Raw genomic sequence first — 27,519 nt, forward strand, 5'->3', positions numbered from 1 at the left:
TACTGCTCCCTCCCACCATATGAGTTCTATGGTCAGCTTGTGACAAATGTTGATACTGCGCTGAAAGAGCATTTGCTGCACCTGATCTTGAACTTTTTATATGTCATACACTCACAGAATACAGTCACATAAAGCAAATCTGCCTCTGATTCCTACTGCCAACCCTTAAGAGTCTCATGACTCAAAAACTAGATGAATGAAACAGCATTATTTAATACATCTCTTTATTTATTCCAAATGCTTCCAAGGAAATACGGCAATTTATATAAAGCACAGATTAAAAACTACAAATTAAAAAAAATAAACCACTCTGAATAACCCAAAGTTAAAACAGTTTAAAACATAATAGAGAAGATAAAAAGTACAGTTCCATTAACAGCCCCTTCTTGTAAACAGCCACTCTTCTAGCTGCCTATGGTAAAGCACGTAGGCAAGGAGATTTTGTAAAATGAAAGAAATGTGGGTTCTTTTCTTTTTGTCTATCGGGTTGCCAGAGCCAGCTAACATATACAAAGAATCAGCTAATGGAGACAAACAGACCAGCGGAAAAAATTATGGGTTATACGTTCTGAAGACTTGCAAGACTATTTTGGAACTTCTAATGCAAGTCAGAAAACACTATACTATCTAAAAAAAATCCACCTACTAATTTATTTCCAAGAAAATATATGAAGTAGGGAATATAACACGGATAATTTCAAAAGCAGTGCCAAATTGTAGCTGAGATAATAGGTGACATACATAGGTAATCTTAGTCCTGATTCATTCTTTCATACTTTTTTGGAATCTAAAAAGTATGGGGCATGGTCCTGTTTTTCCTCACATGTAGTTAGGCACACACAAAGCTCTTGTAAACATTTCTATCTAAGTGTGGGAGGGTTACGGTGAGACAAGGACTTGCGTACTCAGGAAGGAAGTTATGTGCCAGCGCACTGGATTGTTCCTGTGATTTTTCACATAACATTTAGCTGTGCTATGCTATGCCAATTTCATCTCATATTAAATGACCAAAATTTACAGTGTGTACCAAAAGGAACAAAAAAGAATTAAAGATTGAAACAAAAGTTCCTCAACTGTCCTAACATGAACTTTTTTATTTTCCCTAACTTTAAAGATACCCCCATATTCCTTGAGCATGTGGAGCACAGGACACGTTTTAGAGATGTTGCTTAATATTTATCCCATTACCACTGATCAATAACTATTTCAGTGGGATTTCAGTTTTACTGTGTAAAACAGGAGCAAGAAAAATATATTTTAAAGTATTTATTTAGGGTTACAACAGGTTCCAGAATACTTCTGAAGTGTACTACAGGTCACTTTAGGCTTATTATTTAAAAAAGTAATCTCATATGTGTGTATGTAGATTTAATTTCCTTTAACATTGAAATCTATCTTCAATTTTTAAATATTTACAATATATCTCCAGCTTTGTGCTCCGAAAATTGAGATCCCAAATTTATACTAAAGAGCTGAATGAAAAGTACTTAATCTGTGTTATATAACAGAGGATTCTGATACTGCATCACTGAAATTAAATGCACTGACTTATAAATACATTCCTACTAAGTTCGAAGACTACATAATGGCCTGAACTGTACAAAATCATGTAGTATGGATAAAACTGCTGAAAACAATCTCTGAATCTTCTGAAGAAGCCAAAATGTTAGCTTTTCCCCAAAGCAAAAACAAAAAGCAGTTTGTAAAAGACATACTTCTCTCTCTCTTGCTCTCGCTCTCTCTCTTAATAAAAACTAGACTCACCTGAACTTGGACCACTTTCCTCATAATCCTGTTCGCTCATAGTCAGAAGTCTTAACTCTCCAAATGTTGAAAGATGAAACAGCAGAAAGCTGACAGTTGCCCTCTCGCTTTGTACAAGACCTCAAATCCTGTCTCTCGATAGTAGTGGATTAATCCTGAAGCAAGTCATCAAAGCTTCATGCAGTTTAAAGTATGCATGTGACACAAAGCCAAGCTGCAGTGCAGTAGCAGCAGCACTCTCCGAGAGATTAAACCGAGAGGGATGTTTATCAGTGATAAACCCCCTCCACACAACAATAAGGGCAGGGCCGACCTCTGTCATCAAGTGTCGCCAGGTAGAAAGCCTTAAATTACACCTAGAATCGACCTGATGTTTACATCAGCCAATGCCTCATTTAAGAAACTATTCCCAGCCGATGAGCCAACCTTGTGTATATAAAGCCAGTGAACATCAGGATTATATGTACAGCACTCTGTTCATCAGCCAATAGTTGACGCAGCTAAAATATTTTATGCTAAATCCACAGGTATTAAAAAGCAAGTCAATGGTTTTTTGTTTACATTAGCTCAGTGCTTCCCAAGGATTGAAAGTGGAAGGAGTGATACAGTATTTCTTCAGGTTTGGAGGGGAAGAAGCCAGGGTGTACTTTCCTCCTCTCGCCAGTAGTTGTATGGCATGGCAACAACCACAACTAGCTATATTAATAATTCCTCTTCCCTCTGCCATCACTTACCTCTGACTAGCTGGGTTTTGAAAAGGGTTGGAAACACCTGAATACAATCTACTGCTCATTCTAGCATGCAGGAAGAACCCTAGTCCACGGATCCTTCCACACCCAACAGTATAAGGATTAGCAAAATTGTGGCTACTAAAAGACTAAGCAACAGAACAAGTCTGCAATCTGGAACATACTTACCTGGGAGTAAGTCCCATTAAATTCATCAAAGTTTGCTTCAGAGAAGATATTCATAGGTTGATGTCCCTCATTCAGAAGATGAGCCAAAAAGGTTTTCAAACTATGCAAAATCCTTTTTCAAATTACAGAGAACCCTTCGGATTCACAGGATCTAGATCTGAGATTGTCACACTCCATATTAGTAAGTTCTAGTGACGTGAATACCAGCATGATGAAGGGTGTACGTTCATATTACCACCACTTTATATGGAGTGTGACCATCTGCATTTTTTCCATATACATAGCAGATCTCAGAACCGAACTCATACAGATATAGCAACCCCACTGTATCTGATTGAAGAGGGAAATGAAAAAGTTGCCTGTGTTTTGCAGTTTCTCCTGAGGTGGTGGAATCCTGGAAATAATTTGTGACAAAAGGTTACTGTGAAAGCTTCCTAATTTTTTTTGTGATGTGCTAATCTTTTCGTCCACAACAACACGTAGTCACTCACATGGGTGGTGGCTATCCATATGAAATGGGCCTTTATTCTTTATTGTAAAATCCACACACAAAGAGCACTTTATCATCTTTAAATTGTGGTAAATATCATTTTTTTGAAGCCAAAAATATTTTTCCAATCTGGGAAGGTCCACTATTGTAGTTGGAAGTGAACCATTATTTCATGTTATTACTGTCAGCGTCCATATAGACATAAAAGTGCTTTTTGAACCAGTATCAGGAGAAACCATCTCGTCATCATTATTACATCTTCATATATTCCTGTACTTATTGAAAGGCAAACAAGTTCATGGCTCAGAAGCATCCTCCCTGCAAGATTACCAAAGATTCAGAATTTAGGTTATGCAAAATAAAACCCACTCAGACAAAGGTTCAAGCCACAAGCAAAAAGTTAAAGAACATTTTAAAGTCAGGCATCCTCTCTACAAGCCTTGGATTTAAATTCAATTTCCTGACTAAACAGAACAAACTATATCCTTCCAGATGTTACTGTATTACACCTGCCATCAGTGCTAGTAATGATGTCTAATGATGAGGAACACAGCAATTGGGGAGTCCAGAATCAGGAGTGTACATAAAACAACACGACAAGTCACATTTGAACCGTGGGCCTTGAGTCTGACACAGTCAACTGAAAGCTTTTTAAAACGTAATTACTGTGGAGAAGTACAAAGAGGCTAACTTTCCCTTCCTGTTGTGTGATCCCCTTGCTCAAAATTGGGGCCCCAATCATAGTTATCAAGTTACAAAAGGCTCAACTGGAGATGATAGAAGGCATTTTCCAAGCCTATCAGCTCAGCTGGGGTTTCTCTCTCTCTCATTTCAGGTGTTTTAGCTTTGATCTCACAGATCACATAACCCCAGAAGGTGGGAGATATGAGGCCAAGAGCTACAAAGATCCTTTAGCTGCCATCAGCTGAGGGAGCCCTGGCAGCTCTCGTTGGCAGACACACACAAGTGGGTGAATGCTCACCTGCCCATACACCTCTCCCCTTCAAGCTCTAGAGGCAGTCCTCTGGAGCTCTGAAAAGAGAGGGGCATGGGGGGGGGGGGGTTGTGACAATTATGCAAAATACAAAAACTGGGACCCCAAAAAAGAGGGGTGTAACTATTATGTGATGGAGACTATTATGTGAAGAAATGTGGTATTTCTATAAGTTCAGTCTTGATATAGACCAGGCTATGTAGACAACGTTCATGCAGCAATCACAAACTAGGATAAGGAACTCACCCCCCCCCCCCACACACACAAACACACGTTACTAGAATGCTACTCCTCTTATCTCTACCTACCACAACCTATCGTGGTAAATGGTAGAAGCTGAAATACGCTGTATAGAGGGTTACATGCCCCCAATATCTATTTTAAATTTTGGCCACGTCCCCAAATTCTATAAATATTAATATTAGTGACCCATACAAAGTATCAGTGACTCTTATTTTATACTGGCACAAAAGTCTGCTATAGTGGTTGAAGCATTGGGCTATGACTCAGGATACCAGGGTTCACAGCCCTGATTAGCCATGGAAACCCACTGGGCAATCTTGCACAAGCCATATGAGGAAGCCAAAGTAATTCTATGTGAACAAATTTTGCCACAAAAACCCTATAATAGTGTTGCCTTGGGATCGGCATAAGTTGAAAGCGACTTGAAGGCACACAAAAAAAATTATATCAGTACTAATTATTTGGTCTTGGGTTTTTTTTTCCATTCTAGGTTGTATCCAGAGTAACATATCCTGCTGGAAGAATGTGGCCTGGAGGGAGTCTACAAGATTTCCTCTTCTATCGTACCTTCTGAAAAGCTGCAGGTTGTGCCTAGGTGAAGAGAGACTGTCTTTTTTCCGGAGAGAGTCTCCAATGGATCCCAGTACCTTCTATGAACAAGAGAAGCATTTCTATTCATAGAATGACTCATAAATATCCAACCCAATTTTCTTTCAAAAAAAACAATTGAAATATTAAATAACATTGTGTGTGTGTATACACACACACACACACACCTCTCACACACACAAATACATCTCAACTTAAAATTCCTGCATTCTATAGTAAATAGATGCCTCTAAATACATTTAAAGTGCATGAAAATTCTCCTAAGGCATTCTATTTGAGCATAAGCTGCAATGAAATGAATAGGTGCAATTAAAAACAGTGCCAACGAAGACAAAAAAATAAGACAAGTGCAAAGAAGCCAGAAAACTTAAATCTGGGCTAAAATTCAAAGGAGACATGCACAAGAAGTGGAAAAGGGGAGAAATCGCCAAAGAAGAATTCAAACAAACAAACAACTCTTGTACGGAAAAGGTTTGCAAGGCTAAAGCGCAAAATGAACTCGGGCTTGCTAGGGAAAAACAATAAAACAATAAAAAGGAAGAACAAGGAGGCAATAGGGCCTTTGTGAGGAGAGGATGGGGAAATTCTGACGGGATAGGGAAAAGGCAGAACTACTTAATGCCTTCTTTGCCTCAGTTTTTTTCACAAAAAGAAAGTTGTCATCAACCTCAGCACATAGAATGGACAAAGAATTAGGGGAAATCCAACCCTGAATAGGGAAACAAGTCATCCAGGAATACCTGGCCGCTCAAAACAAATTCAAGTCCCCAGGGCCAGATCAACTACATCCAAGAGTATTGAAGGTACTAGCAAAAGTTATTTCATAACCACTGGCAATTATTTTCAAGAGTTCTTGGAGAATGGAACAAGTTCCAGCAGACTTCAAGAAGGGAAAAAGGATGACCCAAATAATAACTGTCCTGTCAGCCTCACGTCGATACCAGGCAAGATTCTGGAAAATATCATTAAAGAAGTAGTCTGCAAACACTTAGAAACCAATATGGTCATCGCTAATAGTCAACATGGATTTATCAAAAATAAGTCATGCCAGACTAACCTGATTTCTTTTTTCGATAGAGTTACAAGCTGGGTAGATGCAGGGAATGCCATGGATGTAGCATATCTAGAATTCAGTACGACCTTCAAAAAGGTCCATCATGACTTTCCAGCAAACAAACTAGTCAAATGTGGGCTAGGCAGAACTACAGTTAGGGAGATCTGTAATTGGTTAAGTAAATGAACCCAGAAGGTGTTCATCAATGCTTCCTCTTCATCCTGGAAAGAAGTGATGAGTGGAGTGCCTCAGGATTCCGTCCTGAGCCCGATCCTGTTCAACATCTTTATAAATGACTTAGATGAATGGATAGAAGGCATGATCACTAAGTTTGCAGACAACACCAAATTGGAAGGGATAGCCAATACTCTAGAAGACAGGAGCAGAATTTAAAATTATCTTAACAGATTAGAGAGATGGGCCAAAATTAACAAAATGAAGTTCAACAGGGACAAATGCAAGTTACTTCACTTAGGCAGAAAAAAATGAATTGCAAAGATAAAGAATGTGGGATGCCTGGCTTGATAGCAGAACGTGAAAAAAAATAATCTTGGAGTCCATATCTCTTTCAAGATTGCCCAGGCTCTAGATGTACTATTTGATAAAAGATAAATCTTTTGACTGCAAAGTCCTCTACATCAGTGTTGGGTTAGTTAATTAATCTGGCTTAGTGGCATTCAAGTCAAGTAAAAACCTCACTATAACCCCGTTCTTGTTCTGCTTTCAAAATAACTTCAGGTATAAGAGAAATCTTATTCTTATGCCCCACTTTGAGGTAGGTGGGAATTCAGGGAAGTTCTTCTAGCATTCAGTGGACAAGCACATTTTCTCCTCAATTACAGCTTTTTCCCTGACAACTTATTTTCCCCTTTTTTCATCATCTTCTTCCATTATATTGTCTCCTCTGCCAATGGATCCAACCATTTCTTCTCTTCTGTGGTTTCCTTTCTTATACTATGTAACACAATTTTTGTTTCTAGACTATAAATGTTATTTCTTAATTTGTTCTATCATAAAAACTTGGAAAAAGTTTATTAAACTGCAAAAAAAACTTCTTTTTTTGCAGGGCATCCTGCAGCACGTTTTGCTATGTTTTTCAATGAGTATCTTATTGAATACCACCTCATCACACAGAGTTATTTTTCCCCTTACTATGCTAGGGCTCCTCTTTGGCCACAGATCCAAACGTATCCCATCAGATGATGCAGGCTGTGGTCCCACCCCATTACAAGGAAAAAATGCAAGAAAACATAAGAAACTTCCTCGCCATCATGGCGAGTCTCCTGTCTTTTGGCTAATTCCGATGGAGCTATATACATTATTTTCGCTTTCCCTTGTCTAATGGGGTAAGCACGCCAACATGCCTTATCCCAATTCTGCCAGACATTCCCCTGGCAGAATTGGGGGAAGTGACAGGGTGCCAATGCGATTTACCCTGATTCTGCCTCTCTTCCCCCATGCGAGGGAAGGTGTGCGGCTTGCTACGCACATCTTCTGTTTCACTGGTGTTTACCAGAGAAATGGGACAGAAGGGGTGGGGAGTGGCTCATGAGTATGATAAGGCCCATAGAGCCTCAACCAATTCAAAATAGTTTGTGGCAGCCACAGAAACAACGTTTCTGGAGTATGACAACTACTTTCAAAGTAAATACCACACATTTAAACAGGAAATAACACTTTCAAACCAGGAGCATAATTTTTTTCCAAATTTTGTTTTATAGTGTTACAGAGTGGCAGCCTCTCCATGAACTTGCAGAATACTTATAAGTTAACCAACAGGTTTACATAATGCACTGTTTGTGTAAAACCAGAGCCAAGGAGTGGTAACAGTTTTGGAAGTAAGGCTGACACAAGAAGGCAGTTTCAGTTTATAATTCTTTAGCAAGGAAATAATCAACAGATAAAAGATGTGCATTCGTACCTGAGACAACATTTAAATAAATTATGAAGTAATTTATTTAAATCAGATATGCAGTGTTTTAATACTTGTACATTGTATATTTGAAGTTGTATTGCAATGCTTTTAGTTGTGAGCCACTTTGAGTCTCCGTATGGAGAGAAAAAAAAGAGATATACATAAACAAAGTAGTAGTAGTAGTAATAACAATAATAATAATGCATGTCTTGCCACACAAGTGGCTCTCAAGGCATAATACTCAATAGGCTGATATCCATGAAGTTGTTGATTTAAATCCCACAGTGGGAAAAGCCAAACATCTATTACCACACCGTCATGGGAAAAGCCTGCAGATTTGTGTCAGAATCAGGCATAAGTAGTAGTTCAAGCAGGATTATAGGAACTCACACAGGGAGGAGCCAGCGTGGTTATGATTCCAGAGAAATTTTCTGGGTGACCTTTGGCAAGTCCCTCTCTCTCAGCCTCAGAGGAAGGCAATGGCAAACCTTTTCTGAAAACCCTGTGGCAGGATTGCCTAAGGTGAGAAATCACTTGAAGGCACACAAAACACCAATAACTTGAGCAGGAAAAGCCTACTGCTTGAGACCAAAGACATTATGGTGTGATGAAGTAGGTAAATGATCACCCATGTGCTGGAAAAGGCTAGAGCAGACCAACTGTAAGTGAATGTTTAGGTATGTATAGAAAATGGCCTCTGTCCAGTGTTATTTTTTACTCTTTGCCATGAGGATTCAGGCATTTTCTATGCTGGTGCCATATCACACTGAATTATCTTCCTGCTGAGCTTGGACAGGCCCCTGGTGTTAGGTGTTTCCAACATCAGCTGAAGAGTGACCTGTCTGTCATGTTATTTTTCTGACTGCTAACTATGTGTCACTGTTGAATTTAATGAATTATTTTAATAACTTTTATTTAACAGATTCCATTGTCCTAATTGTCCTCGCACTGCTGTTAAGTAAAACAAATAAAACAAATTGGGCAAGCTTCAAACTTTCCCTGAAGCTATTATGATTTCTGTTTGTAACCTCCTGGGCTTTGTGGAAGTTAAAAGAAACAGAACCACCTCCCTTTAAGTGAACTTATGAATCTTTCTTATATGTACGCCATGCCACTTATCTTTCTAGCCCAGTAATGTTTATTCTGTTTTTAGTTCTCCAAAGTTTGAGGGGCCAAGTACACACTATGCATAGATGAGCTTAGCATGGCCCCAACCCTTTAAAACAAACCACAAAAAGCAGCCTTGCAAAGTTACTATTCTGAGTGGAAGAACCACAGAGATGGAATATTTGTCCTTTCCTTTTGCCAACTGCTCACTCAAATATAACCACAATCACTTTTTTTCCTGCAAGATTCCAGATGTATATTTAGCCCAGTAAATAGACATCTGGACTTCAATAGGACAAAAAGCAGCTGGAAAATCTGTAGATTTAAAAACTAATCCCTGCCTGCTCACTTTCTCTACATTGAAAATTACAAATTTCTGAACATATTTTTTTCATTTAAAAAGACAGAAGTCACAACATTGTTAAATTCACTTGCACATAAAATATAGTGGATCCCTCTAGACTATACTGGATCTGCTACCTGCAATTTTCTTACCTGGAAATTCTGGAACTGTTTATCTGGTCTTGTGCACAAAACCTATTCCTGATATACACATCTAAGTAATGCCACTAAACAATTCTAAAGAAAAATTGCTTAAAATAGTTCAAAATCGGCTGTACCTATATGTAGATCAAATTAAGGAATAATACAACAACCAAAAGAGTAGGGGAAACAAAGTTGACACTACAGATGGCAGAACTACTATGTAAGCTGGGATTTGATTTTTCCATCTGCTGTCTAAACAGCATATTGTTTGTATATATGCGAGCAATACCAACAAAGTAGAAATACTACCCTGTGATCACTGAGATTACAATATTAGATATGCTCTCTGGAAATAGCATCATGTTCTGAAACCTAATCCGCACGTGTCACATCTATTGCCAGCCACAAAACAGTTATATAAAACACAGAATCCTATAGCATACAATTCACTGCAGAAGGTTTATCAATCCAGGGAAAAGAAAATATCTTGAGGATATTATGAACTTCCAAATCGTGCACTATACATCTAAATATTCTTAGTTCTGAAGTTATGTTACTTTAATGGCTGGAACAGACCTGCAAAGTTTTTGACATCTAGCCAAGTTGGAACAACAACCAAAAGGCCAATCAAAAACAAAACATAACCAAAAACAAGTCTTTTATCTAGCACTAGTTGGTGAGCTGCATTCAGCCTCACGCTGTGGAAGCCTGTGATAAGTGATAAAGACAATAGAAAACCAATACCTAAATCCTTGTGCTACTATGAAGCTCAGTGGAAGGGCCTTTAATGTCATATATATGCATGTATAACTCAACCTCATTTATAAGTCAAGGACAACTTTTGGGACCAAATTATGGATTTTAGTATATCCAGGTTACTTTGAAAAGGCATAAAGAGGTTTTGAACTAAATAAATAATGGGATGGAGAAGAATAAGCAGAACATTTTTGCAAAGTTTTTGTAGATTTCAATTCACCGATAAAGGAGACATCAATTGTTTCATTCAAACAAAGGCCATCATTGTGTTGTAGAAGGCTTTTATGGCCAGAATCACTGGAGTGTTGTGAATTTTCCGGGCTGTATAGCCATGTTCCAGAAGCATTCTCTCCTGACGTTTCATCTGCATCTATGGCAGACATCCTCAGAGATTGTGAGGCCATCATTTCATTCTTGCTATTCTGCCAGAGTGTTCTCTTCTGAACATTCACCCAGACAATGAAAAACACATCCGGGGCCATTAGGTTTTATGTACTCTTTCCAATACTCCCCTCATCCCATTTTTACTTGACAGTGTCACTCCTGTCAGGAAGAACTTCACTAAAAGAACTTCACTAGCTTGCGCTTCCATCAGATCTTCGGAACTACACTTGACACAAATTCCTCCTTCACTATTGAGTTATTAATAAACGGTATACAAATCATTTTTCTTACTGAAAAAGATAAAGGAAATCATGTTTAACAGAACATCTGATTGTCAATTACTACTGCATCCAAAAGCAGCCTTGCCAGGTAATATGACTCAGCTGGTAATGCTGTATCCTTTGTACATGAAGTCATTATCCAATTATCTTTGTTGCAAACAGGTTATTTCTAGTTGCTTTAGTAAAAATAAAGGTCATAAGCTCTCCAAAAGTAATTTCCTCTGTTGCCCAAATGCAGACACACACATTTCTCACTGTTAATGTCCTGCTGGTTTCCAGGATTGCTACCGTTATTTACACCCGGTCTCCTATGGACGTTGAAGGTGATTAATTGCCAGGAATTCAATAGGACTTGCTTCACTGTTTTTGCATGTTTAGACAAACTTTTAAAGCACCATTTCTGCCTTCAGCTCAGCAGTTCACTTTCCTATGGATAGCTTAGCCTGCTCTGAATCAGTAATAGACCTCTTACCCTCTTTGACCAGTGTACTTATGTTTATGACATGAAACGTTTAAATTGTCTTCTTCTGTTATTTTTTTCTGATAGGGTGTCCTCCAGTTGCCCTCAACATCCTGTAGTTTTCTCTTCTGTTTTGATAATTTAGCAACCATTTTTACTACCTCTTTTAAGAGATTATAACATCAATATTTATATTAGAAAGCAGAATGGGAGAAGGAGAAAAGAGTCAACCAGCTGATAAAGTAAGAAAAAATTAAACTAAAAGAGAGTATAGACTAAACGGCTTATAACCGAATTGAAATTTTAGAGTCTTCTGCCTCAATTGTTGGCACGAGGATATAACCACCTGTTTGAATTGCTCTTTCAGTATTTATTTATTTACTGTATTTATACCCCACTCTTCCCAACCCCGAAGGGGACTCAGAGCGGTTTACAGATTATGGCAACATTCAATGCCGCATCATACAACAAATAATAAATATAACACATCAATTTATAAAACAATTAAAACATATAAATGCAGTAAGTGCAACAACAAATAATATAACATATCAAATTATAAAATATTTAAAACATATAAATGCAATAAAACATATTAAAAATAGTTTTAACAAAGTGGATGTTCCATCAGAGGAAGAATGAGATGCCACGCCGGGGTAGCAGTGTTCACTCAAGAGAGGGCTCAGGTGAATCAAGGGCCATGGCTGGAAGAAAGAAATGTTGGTATCTCTGTGCTTTTCCTGAAGCCAGCTTGCTGTGGAATCAGACATGGGTCTATTTTTTCTGTAATTCTATGCAGAATAAGTATCTCCAGAACTTTGTAGGGGTGGCACAACAGGGAGATTGGTCTGTAGCTTTTTGGGTCATTACAGTCTTTGCCTGGCTTCAAGATGGCGATGACTCTTGCTTTCCTCCAGATTTTGGGGATGCAGTGCAGTTGTTCATCAGCTCCAGCAGCCAGCACCTTGCTTTTGAGCCAAAGTTCTTGATTTGTTCCATCCGTAGATCATCCAGGCCAGACACAGTGAAGACATCTGCCCTTGCGCTATGCTACTCTGCTGCTGAGTACGCATGCCCAGTGTGGAACACATCTCACCACACTAAAACAGTAGATGTGGCTCTTAATGAGACATGCCGCATTATCACGGGGTGTCTGCGCCCTACACCAATGGAGAAATTACACTGCTTAGCCGGTATTGCACCACCTGACATCCGCCAGGAAGTAGCAGCCAAGGCAGAGACATCTCCAGCTCATCCCCTGTTTGGGTATCAGCCAGCACGTCAATGACTTAAATCTAGAAATAGTTTTCTAAGATCTACAGACACTCGCTGGAACACCTCAGCAAGCGAGGGTCCAAAAGTGGCAGGCTCAAACCCAGAACCTCAACCAATGGCTGATACCAAATGAGAGACTCCCCATCTGGGCACACAGAAGACTGAGCGACTTGGAAGGCACTGAGCAGACTGCGCTGTGGCACCATGAGATGCAGAGCCAACCTCAAGAAATGGGGCCACAAAGTGGAATCCACGACATGCGAGTGTGGAGAAGAGTAAACTACTGACCACCTGCTGCAATGCACCCTGAGCCCTGCCACATGCACAATGGAGGACCTTCTTGCAGCAACACCAGAAGCACTCCAAGTGGCCAGATACTGGTCAAAGGACATTAAATCAACTACCAAACTCGCAAATTTTGTATTTTGTCTGTTTGCTTGTTTTGTTCTGTTAGAAATGTAATGCAATTGACTGGTTGCCCTGACACGACAAATAAATCTCTGTGCTGACCCAAGAATGCTGAAATGGAGGCCAATCAAGATAGAGTCCAGCAGCGCCAAGCGGTCCCCAGAAGATGAGTGAGTCCCTAGAAGCTGAGCCAGAGGCAGCAAGGGAAATAAACGCTGCCCCTTTCCTCAAAGCCCCGGTGATGGTACCTTCACTTCTTGCTTAGGCCTGAGGCCCTGCAGGCATGGTTCTTTTTATGCCCCAGCCTCTGGGGCAAGCAGGTGTTGTAGCTGGCCTTGAGCTGCAGAGTCAGAGCCTCTGTTCTGCCAGGAGTGAGTCCACAGGAGCTGAGCCAGAGGCAACAGGAGAAACAAACGCTGCCCCGTCCCTCAAAGCCCCTGGTGATGGTACCTTCCCTTCTTGCTTAGAGCTTCCATGTGCAGGTGTGCAATGTACACAGACAAAAGATGACAAGCTAGACGTGCATATTATTGTGTTGTCAAAGGCTTTCATGGCTGGAATCACTGAGTTTCTGTGAGTTCTCTGGGCTGTATGGCCATGTTCCAGAAGCACTCTCTCCTGAGGATGCCTGCCACAGATGTGGGCGAAATGCTTCTGGAATATGGTCATACAGCCTGGAAAACTCACAACAACCCTGTGCATATTACTGCTTCCTGAAAAGTCTTCCCACTGTGTTTTCACACTGTTTATAGACACAGTATGTTTTCTTTTACAATATATTAGTGTTACAGCATAGGATCTAATTATAATGTTTAGGAAAAGGGAATGAATGCCCCTCCTTACCAAAATAGTGGAAAAAGAATCTATTTTTTCATTCTACAGAAGTCAAAGGATCCATTATAGATGTAATGTGTAATCACAGAAGTCTACTGTATAGTGTGCATGCAAATACCTTTGTCAAGCTTTGGAAACTTTTATTAACATGTGATGCTTTTTAAAATGATTTCCAAAATTACACTATGGAAATGCTTCATTTCTGTTTCTGGCAAGGATATACAAAGCTATTTCTTTAAGCTGAAGACATGCTGCTGAGGTCCAAATCCATTGTGACAAGTTTCTGGAAGTGGACTCATCACCTTCCCAATATCACATCACTTGTCTTTCTTTAGTGTTTCATTTTCATTTGTTTTTAGGAACTGCCAATTTATTGCCCCAACCCAAAGTATTTCCTTTTGGAAAATGGCATTTATAACCTTTTGGAAAACACCATTTGGAGATCATAACCATTTAGAAAAGCATGATCTTTCAGAGAAGAGCCAAAACCTCAATTAGACTAGAATCTTCTCTTGTGGTATACAACCAGACATAATTATGTTAGGTAATGGTTTCAGTTGTTAAGACTCAATAACCTGTTATCTGTGGTCTGATAGAAAAACAGAGATTTGCAAGTGCATAAAACAGCAGAGATTTAGCAGTATTTTTAGTGCCCAAAAATACATACTGTCCCATAAAACAAAAATGAAGTAGACTTTGATAAAAAAAATAACAGTCTCGCTTATCCAACATAAACAGGGCAGCAGAACAATGGATAAGCAAAAATGTTGGATAATAAGGAGGGACTAAGGAAAATCCTATTAAATGTCAAATTACATTATGATTTTACAAATTAAGCACCAAAATATCATGTTTTACAACAAATAGACAGAAAAAGCAGTTCAGTACACAGTAACGTTATGTAGTAATTACTGTATTTACAACTTTAGCACCAAAACATCGCAATGTATTGAAACAGCTGTGGATCTGGGCGGGAGACAGACAGTGTTGGATAATACAGCATGTTGGACGACCAAAGGTTGGATAAGCGAAACTCTACTGTATTTGGTTTACCAACAACCAAAAAGTTTACCCACAACCTTCAGAATTAGCAGCATACTGCTTATATATCCAATAGCACCTATAAACAAAATCTGGAAACATTTTAGTTTCTCTTTTTTGTTTAGTTATCTCGTTTGTTTTGCTTTTGGATGAGCTACGCAAGGAATGTAACATATAAGCTTTATTGTTATATTGTTAAAGTTGTTGTTGTTATGTCATTATAGTCTTTTTTGATACTCTTCCAACTATTTATTTGGAAGTTCAGCACAAAGAACTAGAAAGAAACAACCTTACTTTTGCTTCCCTCTCCATGTAAGCCTCTGGCTCTCCTCCCCCTTTCTGTGTATTTACAACCATGCTCAGGTGAATTCGCAGCTAGAAAAGAGAATTGCTAAAGTATGGAAATCTCATTCCAGATTGGAATCTGAGGCCATCACAATGCCAAAACAATACTGTTGCGGTTTTTAATAATAAACTTCCCAAGAGCCATCAGGAATCCATCCGGATCCATAAGCCTCCTGGGGCGGACCAACTTAATGGGTCCTCCACCTCTGCAGAGGTTAGGGGGCGCAGTGAGCCTAAATCTGACCAGGAAGTGGTCGGTCCATGGCAACGGAGAGATGGTCAGCTCCTCGACCCCACCACCTTCCTCCCATCCCTGGCAGAAAACCAAGTCCAATGTATGTCCTGCACTATGAGTGGGGCCAGATACTTGCTGGGACAGCCCCATGGTTGCCATGGCAGACATGAAGTCCTGAGCCGCTCCTGAAAGGGCCGCCTCGGCATGGACATTGAAGTCCCCCAGCACAAGGAGCCGCTGGGATTCCAATGCCAGGCCTGAGACCACCCCCGCTAGCTCAGGTAAGGAGACTGTAGTGCAGCGAGGTGGGCGGTACACTAACAGAATCCCTATTCTGTCCCGGTCACCCAACCTCAAGTGGACACATTCAAAATTTGTTGACTGCGGGATGGGGCCACCTGCTACTAAGGAGGCTGTCCAGGTCCTGAACCGGTGCCTGGCCGCTGTGACGGTCTGGATGAGGGCGAACAAATTGAAATTGAATCCAGACAAGACAGAGGTACTCCTGGTCAGTCGCAAGGCCGAACAGGGCATAGGGTTACAGCCTGTGTTGGATGGGGCCACACTCCCCCTGAAGATGCAGGTTCGCAGCTTGGGTGTGATCCTGGACTCATCGCTGAGCCTGGAACCCCAGGTTTCGGCGGTGACCAGGGGAGCATTTGCACAGCTAAAGCTTGTGCGCCAGCTGCGCCCATACCTTGGGAAGTCTGACTTGGCCACGGTAGTCCACGCTCTGGTTACATCCCGTTTAGACTACTGCAATGCTCTCTACGTGGGGTTGCCTTTGAAGACAACTCGGAAGCTCCAACTAGTCCAACGCTCGGCAGCCATGATTTTAACAGGAGCGGAGCGCAGGGAGCATACAACCCCCCTGTTGCGCCAACTCCACTGGCTACCGATCTGCTACCGGGCTGAATTCAAAGTGCTGGCGTTGGCCTTTAAAGCCCTAAACGGTTCCGGCCCAAGCTACCTATCTGACTGCATCTCTGCCTATGAACCCACCAGGAGTTTGAGATCTTCCGGGGAGACCCTGCTCTCGATCCCGCCTGCTTCTCAAGCTCGGCTGGCGGGACGAGAGATAGGGCCTTTTCTGTGGTGGCCCCCCGGCTTTGGAACACCCTCCCCATAGAGGTACGATCAGCCCCTTCGCTGATGGTGTTTCGGAAAAGATTGAAGACATGGATGTTTAAACAAGCATTCGGTTAATCCGTTGTAACGAATTGTGATGACTAAGGATTGGTTATACACGGACGATGAATTTTGGATTACGATTCCAGTTATGAGATGCATAGGATTGTTATTGGTGGCCCAATAATTTGTACTGTATATGTGTTTTATGCTTTTAACTGAATATTGTTTTTTAAATGTTGTAAACCGCAATGAGTCGCCGATTTAGGCTGAGATATTAGCGGTATACAAGTGCATTAATAAATAAATAAATAAATAAATAAATAATAATAATAATAATAATAATAATACAATAGTAACAACAACAACAACCACTACTAATAAAGCATGCACATACACTTATAACAAGCAACATCAGCACAAAAGATAATTGCTCAGGAAGTTTGGACTGGGATAGTGTTTGGCTGAAATCCAATGAAAACAAATAAATCACTGTATGGATCTCTAGTGCTTCAGCTGAGGAAGAGGAACCACATAATTCTGTGTTTCCTCAAATTAAAAAACACGCCCTGTGTATCAGTGATTCTCAAATTCCTCCAAGTTTTTTTGGACATTAACTCCCAGGAGCCCAGAGCATGTACCACAATTGATGTTAAAAATATTTAAAATAATAACCACTGAGAGTCACGAGTATATACAGAAAATAAGCACACTGAGAAGACAGCTATACTATACTTCTACTTGGAAGTTAATTTTGGAATTTACACAGGAAAATATTCTGTAGATTAGTCTCATCTGTATGAACCATTTCTAAGCAAATTGTTTCTCTGACTCTTCTTTAGCATAGTTTCCTGCCAGAAAAAAGAGAGCAAAAGCAACACAGTGCTCCTGTGAGAGGAAGATAAAGATTGCACAATACTGCCCAAAACAAAATCCATACATGTATTGAGTGCTTTTTCCTGTCTGTCCTTTTTCACTTTCCTTTCTTCAAATGATTGTCAAACGTTTAGATTGAATTACATATGGTTAATTCATATAGGCTAGCTGCTGACATATCTTATAAAAGATTTCAAATCCAGAAACATATTGTCAATAACAATAAAATTAACTATGAATACTATCATTTATTGAATCTTCAAAAACTTGCCTGCCTTATAAAAGTAAGGAATTGGTCTAATTCCATTTAGTTTACTTATTTATCAAAAGCATTTTTACCTGAGCTTGATAAGGTCACTCAGGCCCCTTCTACACCGCCATATAATCCAGATTATCAAAGAAGATAATCCACATTATCTGCTTTGAACTTGATTATATGAGTCTACGCTGCCATATAATCTAATCCAGATAATCTGGATTTTATATGGCAGTGTAAAAGGGGCTTCAAGATAATGCACATCAGGTCCACAAAATCCTCCTTAAACATGCACTGATCTCTCTGTCACCAAGAGAGATATGGTCAGAAAAATAATAGTTGGACAGTGTCCTGTCAGCCATCTAGTCAAATGACTCAACTCCATACAGTACATGAAAAAGCAAGGGACCCTTAAAAGCCAGCTGGCAATGTCACCTGAAATAGCTGCTAGAATGGAGATCCACCTCTTCTCTATGTAATTGACTCCATTGTTTAACTATGTCTACTACTGACAGAGTTGTCCTAAATTCAATTAAAATCTATTTCCCGATAATCACGTTTAATTTTGCCATCAGCAGCTAGAAATCAAACATTTTCTCTCAGCCAGATGAGAGTTTTTAAACAGTGTTATTAGATACCTAATTCTTACAAGTCTTGCCAAACTTAACACTTCAATCCTTCTATACAATACAAAACTTTATTACAGTCACTGACCAGCACAAAGCAGGGCACAAGAACCCTGGGAAAGGAAACATAGCTCCTCAGTGAAGCAGTTATTAAAAAGATTAGAAAACAGTTTAAAATCACAGTTTTAAAATACTGGTTAATATAACAAGTATGGAACCGAGGGGGGAAGACTGACAGGAGGAGTCAAAGCACTGGGGGGGGGACATTAAAGGGGATGGGAGGGATACATTACAAGTCTAGTAGCATTTCAGCTGTAACATGTTGCTCTAATTCAGGCATCCTCAAACTGTGGCCCTCCAGCTGTTTGGGCCTCCAGCTCCTAGAAGCCCTAACAAGCTGGTTCAATTGTCAGGAATTCTGGGAATTGAAGGCCAAAACAGCTGGAGGGCTGCAGCTTGAGGATGCCTGCTCTAACTACATTCCCAACAGGGTGTTGCCTAGCGGGGTCAATCATCATCCCTCTAATGTTAAGTGCTGCAGCACAAAACTTAGCAACACTGTAAGTTATTGCAGTGCTAGAATCCAAAAGCAGCAGGGTATACAATACTCATTTTCTTCACTGTAACCATTTTGTCAGTCTCCTCTGAAATACAATCTATAAGCATTAAGAAAGAAAGGCTGGGATCACAAAAAAATCGGCAAGAGGTTCTCAAAAGAAAACTCATGTCAGACTAATCCTATCTTTTTCTAAATAGTTACAAGCTTGATAGATGAAGGGAATGCTATGAATGTAGTATATCTTGATTTCAGTAAGGCTTTTGAAAAAGTTCCCTAGGATATCCCAGCAAACAAGCTAGTAAATTATGAGTTAGACAATACTCTTGTTAGGCTGATTTATAATTGGTTGACTACAACGCCTTCTACACAGCTATATAAAATCCAGATTATCTGCTTTGAACTGGATTACATGGCAATGTAGACTGAGGGCCCTTCCACACTGCCATACAACCCAGTATATTAAGGAAGATAATCCACAATATCTACTCTGAACTGCGTTATCTGCAGCCCTTCCAGGCAGACCCTATATCCCAGGATCCAATCTCAGGTTTTCTGCTTTAAACTGGATTAAATGAGTCCGAACTGCCAGATAATCTGGGATAAACAGAAAATCTGGGATCAGATCCTGTCTGGAAGGGTCTTGAGTCCACACTGCCATATAATCCAGTTCAGTGTGGATTTTATACAGCTGTGTGGAAGGGGTTCAGATAATTAAGTTCAAAGCAGATAATGTGGATTGTCTGACTTGACATTCTGAATTATATTGCAGTGTAAAAGGGCCCTGACTGAAACAAAAGGGTATTTTCATCTATTGTTCCTCTTCATCTTGCAGAGAGACAACTAGAAGAGTACAACAGGATTCTGTCCTAGACCTAGTAATATTCAACGTTTTTATAGATGATTTGGAAAATTGAATCGAGGGCATGCTTATCAAATCTGAGAATTGGCTGCTTATTTGGCTAAATTACATCTCTTCCCATTATTAGATCACATTTTAGGCTCTTCTTTCATTAGCTTCTCAGACACAAGCAGTCTGCCTAATCACTCTGACTTACCATGAGGCATACATAGTTAAACACATCACAAAGATTTGCTCTATGGCATGCTTAGTGTTCCATTCAAATGAGCCTGTTGTTTTCTTTTTTCTACAATTTGACTCTTTTCTAATAAATCATAAATGAGAACCTCTCTCTGTGTGTGCATACACTCTCCCTCCTGGTTTGTTAGTGGAATGTACATCAGAGAATAAATAAACCAGAGAAGCTTGCTTATTAAGTTGTACCAAGCTTTGGACAACACAATAAGGAAGTCACAGAGAGAGATTATTTGCAATTTTTTAGCTGTCAGTGCTACATACATCCTATGAATACCTAGTTTATTGGGTCATCTCAACTAGCCCAATGTATATGAAATACATTTCTATGCTTACATTGTACTCCCATACATCTACTCTCAAATACATTCTTTACAGCTGAAACTTCAGAAGGCTCCGATGTTATCAAGATGCCTTTAGCTAGTTCACATCTCAAATGATTCTCGCTCTTTCCCCTCTTTCTCACACACTCCCATGTGCTCAGGAAAGGTATTTTCTCCCACTTCCAATGTTCATTTCTTTAAAAAAATATTATACGTTGATTGATATTAGCTTCTACTCACAGGAAATAAATCTCAACCTAACACAGGAACAGTGAGCTTGCTGGCAAGGATGGCTTCATTATTAGCATGTGCATTAGTGAATGTTCTAGCAAAGTATTTTTGCAAACTGATAGAAGATGGCATGTCTTGTGTTACACTTCTTGTTTCCAGAAAACACTATGCTGAGCATCAGCCTATTTTTTTGGATTTTTGATACTGAATTTCCATCATTTAATTCAAATCAAATGACTTAATTAAATATTTATTATTATTATTATTATTATTATTACATTTACAGCAAATTACGCTGTTGTCATACATTTGTTGGTGTTTGAGTTTTGGGGAAAGTCAAGTAAATGATTTCTTATGTTACTCACATACGTATTTATTTCTAACTTTCATTTTTTTCTTACTATTTTCTTCTCGCTCTCATATTTTTATGCATTTCTGCATCCAGATGCTTCAATGGGATACCTGCTTCTCTTCTATCACATCTGGCAAAAAATTATGGGAATGATATGGTAGAAATGCCGGAGCCACTTGGTAGTAGAGTGGAAAAATGCATTTTAAAATATATTCTTCTACCTTAATTAATGAAAAAATATTTGGAAATAAAAATAAAAACATTTAATACAGTAGAAAGGTCTGAAATAGGACTCCACCTCTCCAATGCATGGTTTTGTTTCTAAACAAGTTAAAGCTTTTAAAAAAGGAATTTTTCCACCCGCAGTTTGAAAAGGCATATCCTACAGTTACTTCTGAAGCAGTTAAGGGCATACTTTATACATAATGACTATGCTGGTGCACATTCTAGATCAGTGGTTCTCAACCTGTGGGTGCCCGGATGTTTTGGCCTTCAACTCCCAGAAATCCTAACAACTGGTAAACTGGCTGGGATTTCTGGGAGTTGTAAGCCAAAAACACCTGGAGAGAACACCACTGTTCTAGATAAATGGTTGAGAACACCACTGTTCTAGATAAATGGTTCTAGGAACCCACAGATTGAGAACCACTGCTCTAGATTATACCACTTTAACCTTACAGGCCATGCAAAAGTTTTCAAACTGTGTATTGTGATACATCAGTGTGTTGGCTGCAATGTGTAGGTATGTTGCACAAATGCAACAAAAAATTTGAAATGTATGTTATTATCGGACAAACCATACTTTAAAAAATATAAATGAAAGGTTGCATCCTCATACAATTATTACTATTAATGTAGAAGAAGGTATAAGGCAGAGCTTTCCAAACTGTGTGCCTCAACATGGTAGTGTGTCAACTGCAGTGAGTAGGTGTGTCACACAAACATAACAAGAACCCTCCGAGTCTACATAAAATGTCATATATCCTTCAAAATATAAATGTAAGGTTTTTTTCATAAAATATGCTGTGTCCCCATACATTTTATTATTGCAATTTATGTATGTGTTTGTATCTTGGTTTAACCCCCGGTTTGCTAGTAAGACTGAATTACTGAGTCACAAAATGATGCATATCTAAAAAGTCCCTTATATAAAATGGCAAAATCAAGGTTTGGTTCTTTGAGGTTTTAAAAATACCTTCTAGCACAGTGGCTCTCAATCTGCGAGTCCCCCCGATGATTTAGCCTTCAACTCTCAGAAATCCTAACAGTTGGTAAATTGGCTGGGATTTCTAGGAGTTGTAGGCCAAAATACCTGGGGAACCACAGGTTGAAAACCACTGTTCTAGAAGTTGATGGTTGAATCTGTGGTTACAGGATCCATGGGTATGAAGAGCCAACTATATATCAAAGACACTCCAATGGTTATTATTATTTCACAGAGAAGCCACTGAAATCCACAAGTGTGTGGACAATACCAACAGAAAGGAGGACCCATGAAAATGAACAATCTGATTACTAGTATTTAAAAACACCAGAAGCAAGACAGTAAATAAAGAACTCTACTCAGAAACAGGAGAACTCCAGCAACAATCAATTAAGGGTCAGTTAACATCTTCCAAACAAAGGATGCCCCCAGGCAACAACAGCCAGGAGTTGCAAGGTTACTTAATGCTAATCAAACTGGTTAATTGCAACACTCACATTTGGTTCAAACAGACAAGACTTCTTTCTCCCACTTTGAACATTCTGCAGATATATATGCACCCCACTTGCCTCACTCCCACAGACCTCTGAACAAAGCTCTGAGAGCCCTTCTAGACAGACCCTATATCCCAGGATCTGATCCTAGGTGGCGGAATAGGTTAAATTCGTGTGCCGGCAGGATTGCTGACCAATAGGTCAGCAATTCGAAACTGGAGAGCGGGGTGAGCTCTCGTCTCAAATCTAGCTCCCCATGTGGAGACATGAGAGAAGCCTCCCACAAGATGGTAAAACATCAAACATCCAGGCAACATTCTTAGTAAGGTAAAGGTTTTCCCCTGACATTAAGTCCAGTCATGTCCAACTCTGGGGGTTGGTGCTGATTTCCATTTCTAAGTCAAAGAGCCAGCATTGTCCATAAACACCTCCAAGGTCATGTGACCGGCATGACTGCATAGAGCGTAGTTACCTTCCCGCTGGAGCGATACCTATTGATCTACTTACATCTGGATGTTTTCGAACTGCTAGGTTGGCAGAATCTGGGGCTAACAGAGGGAGCTCACACCATTCCCCGGATTCAAACCTGCGACCTTTTGGTTAGCAAGTTCAGCAGCTTAGTGGTTTAACCCACTGCGCCACTTGGTGTTCCAGGCAACATACTTACAGACAGCCAATTCTTTCACACCAGAAGCAACTTGCAGTTTCTCAAGTCGCTCCTGACATGAAAAAAAAATTAACAGGTTTTTTGCTTTAAACTGGATTTCTCCAGGTCACTGTTTCTTAACCTGTGGGTCGCAGACTACCAGTGGGCTGCGAGGATGAAAATCTGGTCTGCGAGCCTCCTTCCTCTGTATTTATTTATTTGATTTTATTTTATTTCTGCTCCTTTTGTGCCGCCTGCCACTCCTTCCCTGTCACCGACCATGGCATATGTTCTGTATCAGAAACTAGAGCGGATGTGCTCCATCCAATGCTATTTTCTGAATCAGCACCCCAAACTGAATCTAAAGTTGAACAAAAACTGATTCTTAACACTTTTGGTATTAATGCTGGGGAGTGGTCTTTGGTCAAAATGGTCCCTGGTCAAAAAAAAAAAGGTTGGGAACCACTGCTCCAGGTGGACTCAAGGCAGCTCACGTCATCTTAAAATATACATCGTAACATACAACCAAAGCTAAAAACAAATGATAACAGTTCCAAGAATGCTCCATAGCATCATCCACACTATATTCTTTTATAATAGAACTAGCCATCCCCTGCCACGCATTGCTGTGGCCCAGTCTGTGTATATGTGTTTTTGTGTGTGTGTATATTTGTGTATATGTGTATATGTGTGTGTTTGCATATATATGTGGTTTTGCGTATGCATTATAATGTAATTTTTAATTTTTTTTTGCTTTTAAAGTCCCTTCCACTGTGTTTTTTAGTGTTTTTATGAGTGATGGACACTTGTTGACCTGATAGGTGTATTGTGTCCAAATTTGGTGTCAATTCGTCTAGTGGTTTTTGAGTTATGTTAATCCCATAAACAAGCATCATTTTTATTTATATAAATACCAAATTTGCCAAGGGGCCCCTGGTGGTGCAGTGGGTTAAAGCGCTGAGCTGCTGAGCTTGTTGACTGAAACGTCGCAGGTTCGAATCTTGGAGAGGCGTGAGCTCCCTCTGTCAGCCCCAGCTTCTGCCAATCTAGCAGTTTGAAAACATGCAAATGTGAGATCAATAGGTACCTAACGGCGTTCCATGCAGTCATGCCGGCCACATGACCATGGAGATGTCTACGGACAACACTGGCTCTTTGGCTTAGAAATGGAGATGAGCACCACACCCCAGAGTTGGACATGACTGGACTTAATGTGAGGGGAAAACCTTTACCTTTACCTTATTACCAAGTTTGCCTACCTGCGTGATCACATTTCCGTTTATGAACCCACGCATTCTCTTCGCTCATCCGGAGAGGCCCTGCTTGCGATCCCACCTGCGTCGCAAGCGCATTTGGTGGGGACGAGGGACAGGGCCTTGTCTGTGGTAGCCCCCTGACTTTGGAACACCCTCCCCAAAGACATCAGACAAGCCTCTGCGTTGGCAGTCTTTAGGAAGAGTTTGAAGACCTGGCTGTTCTGATGTCCCCTTCCAGAATAGGAACTCCAGCAATATGTCCCAGAAGCACTTTATCAGAGTTTTAAGATGGTCTGCACATTGCACTTACCCTAAAATCCTACATCCACCTATCACACCCAGCACTTTTTAATCTGTACCCATTACATTTGGCCCGGCCCTAGTTTTATTGTGTCGTGGTGTATTGTTTTTATTGTTCACTGCTATTGTTTTATTGTTTGATTTGCTTTAAGTTATGTGTTTTTGTTATGCTGTTGTTTTATTGAGGCCTTGGCCTGTGTAAGCCGCATAGAGTCCTTGGGGAGATGCTAGATAGGTAGGTAAAGGTTGTCCCCTGACATTAAGTCCAGTCATGTCTGACTCTGGGGTGTGGTACTCATCTCCATTTCTAAGCCGAAGAGCCAGCGTCAGGCCTGTAGCGAGGGGTGGGTTTTAGGGGTTCAACCCCCCCCCGAAATGTTTCAGATATTTTTAAAAAAACCTGGTTTACTCATGAATTTTAAATGGTTAATCAAATCCCCATGCTAAGTCTATGAGATGCAAAAAAATTAAGTCCCTCCAGAACTGCAAGCACTATCTAAAGAAAATATTGACAATTTATTCACACTGTCATTACTTGCAGCAATAGCCAATGTAGTGAAGCAACCAAGTTGGGGGGGGGAGGGGTTGAATGCTCTCATTAAAGATGATGGTACTCACCTTTAAGGCCTTGCATGGTCTGGGGCCGATGTACCTGAGAGACCGCCTCACCCCCTACCAACCCCAGAGATCCCTCCATTCTGAGGACCAAGATTTGTTGGAAATTCCCAGCGTCAAGACCTTGCGTCTAATAGCAATCAGACGCAGAGCCTTTACAGCAGTGGCACCATCACTCTGGAATACTCTGCCATCTGAAGTCCATGCCTTGCGGGACTTATTTATTTATTTATTTATTTATTGCGCTTATATACCACAATTCTCAGCCCCCAAGGGCGACTCATCAGATTTCCGCAGGGCATGTAAGACATATCTGTTTCGACAGGCCTTTGATTTTTTGATATTGCTGTTTTTAAATTGTTTTAAATTGTTTTTAAATTGTGTTAGATTTTAGCCATTCTTGTAAGCCGCTCCAAGCCCCAGGAGAGTGGCAGCACATAAATTCAAATAATAAATAAATAAAATAAGGAGGCCAGACTTGGTGGAGGTGGTTGACAGGGGCGGAGCTGCAGGCTATTGAAGGCTGCTCTGCCCCCTGCTGTGCTCCTTGCTTCAGCGTGAGCTAGGAGGCAGATTTCAACCCCCCCCCCCCCCCGAAAATTTCAACCCCTCCCGAAAATTTTTTCTGGCTACGGCCCTGGCCAGGTGTTGTCCATAGACACTTCCAAGGTCATGTGGCCAGCATGACCGCATGGAGCGCCGTTACCTATTGATCTACTCACATTTGCATGTTTTCAAACTGCTAGGCTGACAGAAGCTAGGGCTGAAAGCAGAAGCTCACGCAATAATAAAATACAATACAACTGTTTGGTTCGCTCCTGACACGATAAATAATCCATACTATAAATAGTAAAGTTAAAATCAGTTTAAAATTTCCTGTAGGATCATAAAGTGGTTTGTTAAAGGCTATTTCAAATGGAAAAGTTTTCACAATGGCATCAGATTATCTGGCAGTGTGGACTCATATAATCCAGCTTAAAGCAGATATCTGGGTTCAGATCCTGAGGTATAGAGCACTCAAATAACCCAGTTCAAAGCAGATATTGGGAGATTTTCTGCCTTCTAGGTTATATGGGTGTGTGGAAGGGCCCCATGAAAGCCTTGGAGATCATACTATTGCTCGGCTTGATTCCTTTCCAGCCTTTGAGCCTCGTTGGCTGGCCCCGCCCCCTCGGCTTTGGCCCCGCCCCCTTCTCCTCGGCGGAGGAGAGGCCACCTGTGGGACCGGGAACAAAACAAAGTTCGGACCTGCGTTTCTCTGGAGGGGAGGGGGGCTGGCTGTGCTCCTTCCCAGCAGGCAGCGCGCGGCAGGTAACGGGGCGCGCGCCACCTGAGCGCCTCTCTCGCTTGCTCTGAGGTAACAAAGCCAGGAAGGCCTCCCGCCACCACCACACGCCCCCAGGCTCCACTCACCTCCGCTCTCCCTTCGAGGCTGCCACCGGTTGCAGCGCTCGCAGCCGGACCCCTCCTCTTCCCCGCGGTCGGCTTCTCCTTCTCCGTCGGGGTTTCCCTCCGGCGCCTCCACAGGCACCACGGTGAAGCTGGTGGGCATGGTGGCCGAGCCAGGAGTCCGCCCGCCAGCCCTTCTTTCTTTCCTTCCTTCCCTTTTCCTGCAACCGCGGCGGGAAGGCAACAGGGGCGGCCTTTTCTTCCCCGCCCTCTTTGTCTAGGAGTCTCTCCCTCTGGGCGGGAAGAAGAAGAGGAGGAGGAGGAGGAAGGCCCCACCACCGCCGCCGCGCCTTCTTCCCGCACTCACGCCTCTGACTCACGGACTTTCTTTCGCAAAGAAGGAGAAGTCCTCGCGCGCGGCCCCCCCTCCGCGCCATTGGCCAATGGGCTCCTCCAATGGCGAGGCTGGGTTTCACAAGAATGGCCCATTCTTCTCCTGTGCTCCAAGCATGAAGAGCTCAGAGAAGTCGCACACCTGGAAGGGACTCCCTCTCTCTTTCAGGCAAGGGCAGA

The 27,519-nt window shown here is 40.9% G+C and overlaps 1 protein-coding gene across 7 annotated transcripts in view; it reads right to left on the reverse strand.

The window, feature by feature from the left end:
- The window catches only part of SLC12A7 (solute carrier family 12 member 7), a 130,036-nt gene extending 102,717 nt beyond the window's left edge, over positions 1 to 27,319 (reverse strand). For 3 of the 7 annotated variants that reach the window (XM_060774629.2, XM_060774628.2, XM_060774625.2), the window contains exon 1: positions 26,971 to 27,318. In XM_060774629.2, the coding sequence (XP_060630612.2) occupies positions 26,971 to 27,109 (139 nt within the window). In that variant the 5' untranslated portion in view covers positions 27,110 to 27,318. Of the gene's footprint in view, positions 1 to 1,764; positions 1,996 to 26,970 lie in introns of those variants that run through there. The other 4 variants (XM_060774624.2, XM_060774623.2, XM_060774627.2 and 1 more) reach the window with 2 other exon arrangements.
- Positions 27,320 to 27,519: the final 200 nt, after the last annotated feature.

Source organism: Anolis sagrei, chromosome 4, assembly GCF_037176765.1.
Source record: "Anolis sagrei isolate rAnoSag1 chromosome 4, rAnoSag1.mat, whole genome shotgun sequence".
Lineage (NCBI taxonomy): Eukaryota > Metazoa > Chordata > Lepidosauria > Squamata > Dactyloidae > Anolis > Anolis sagrei.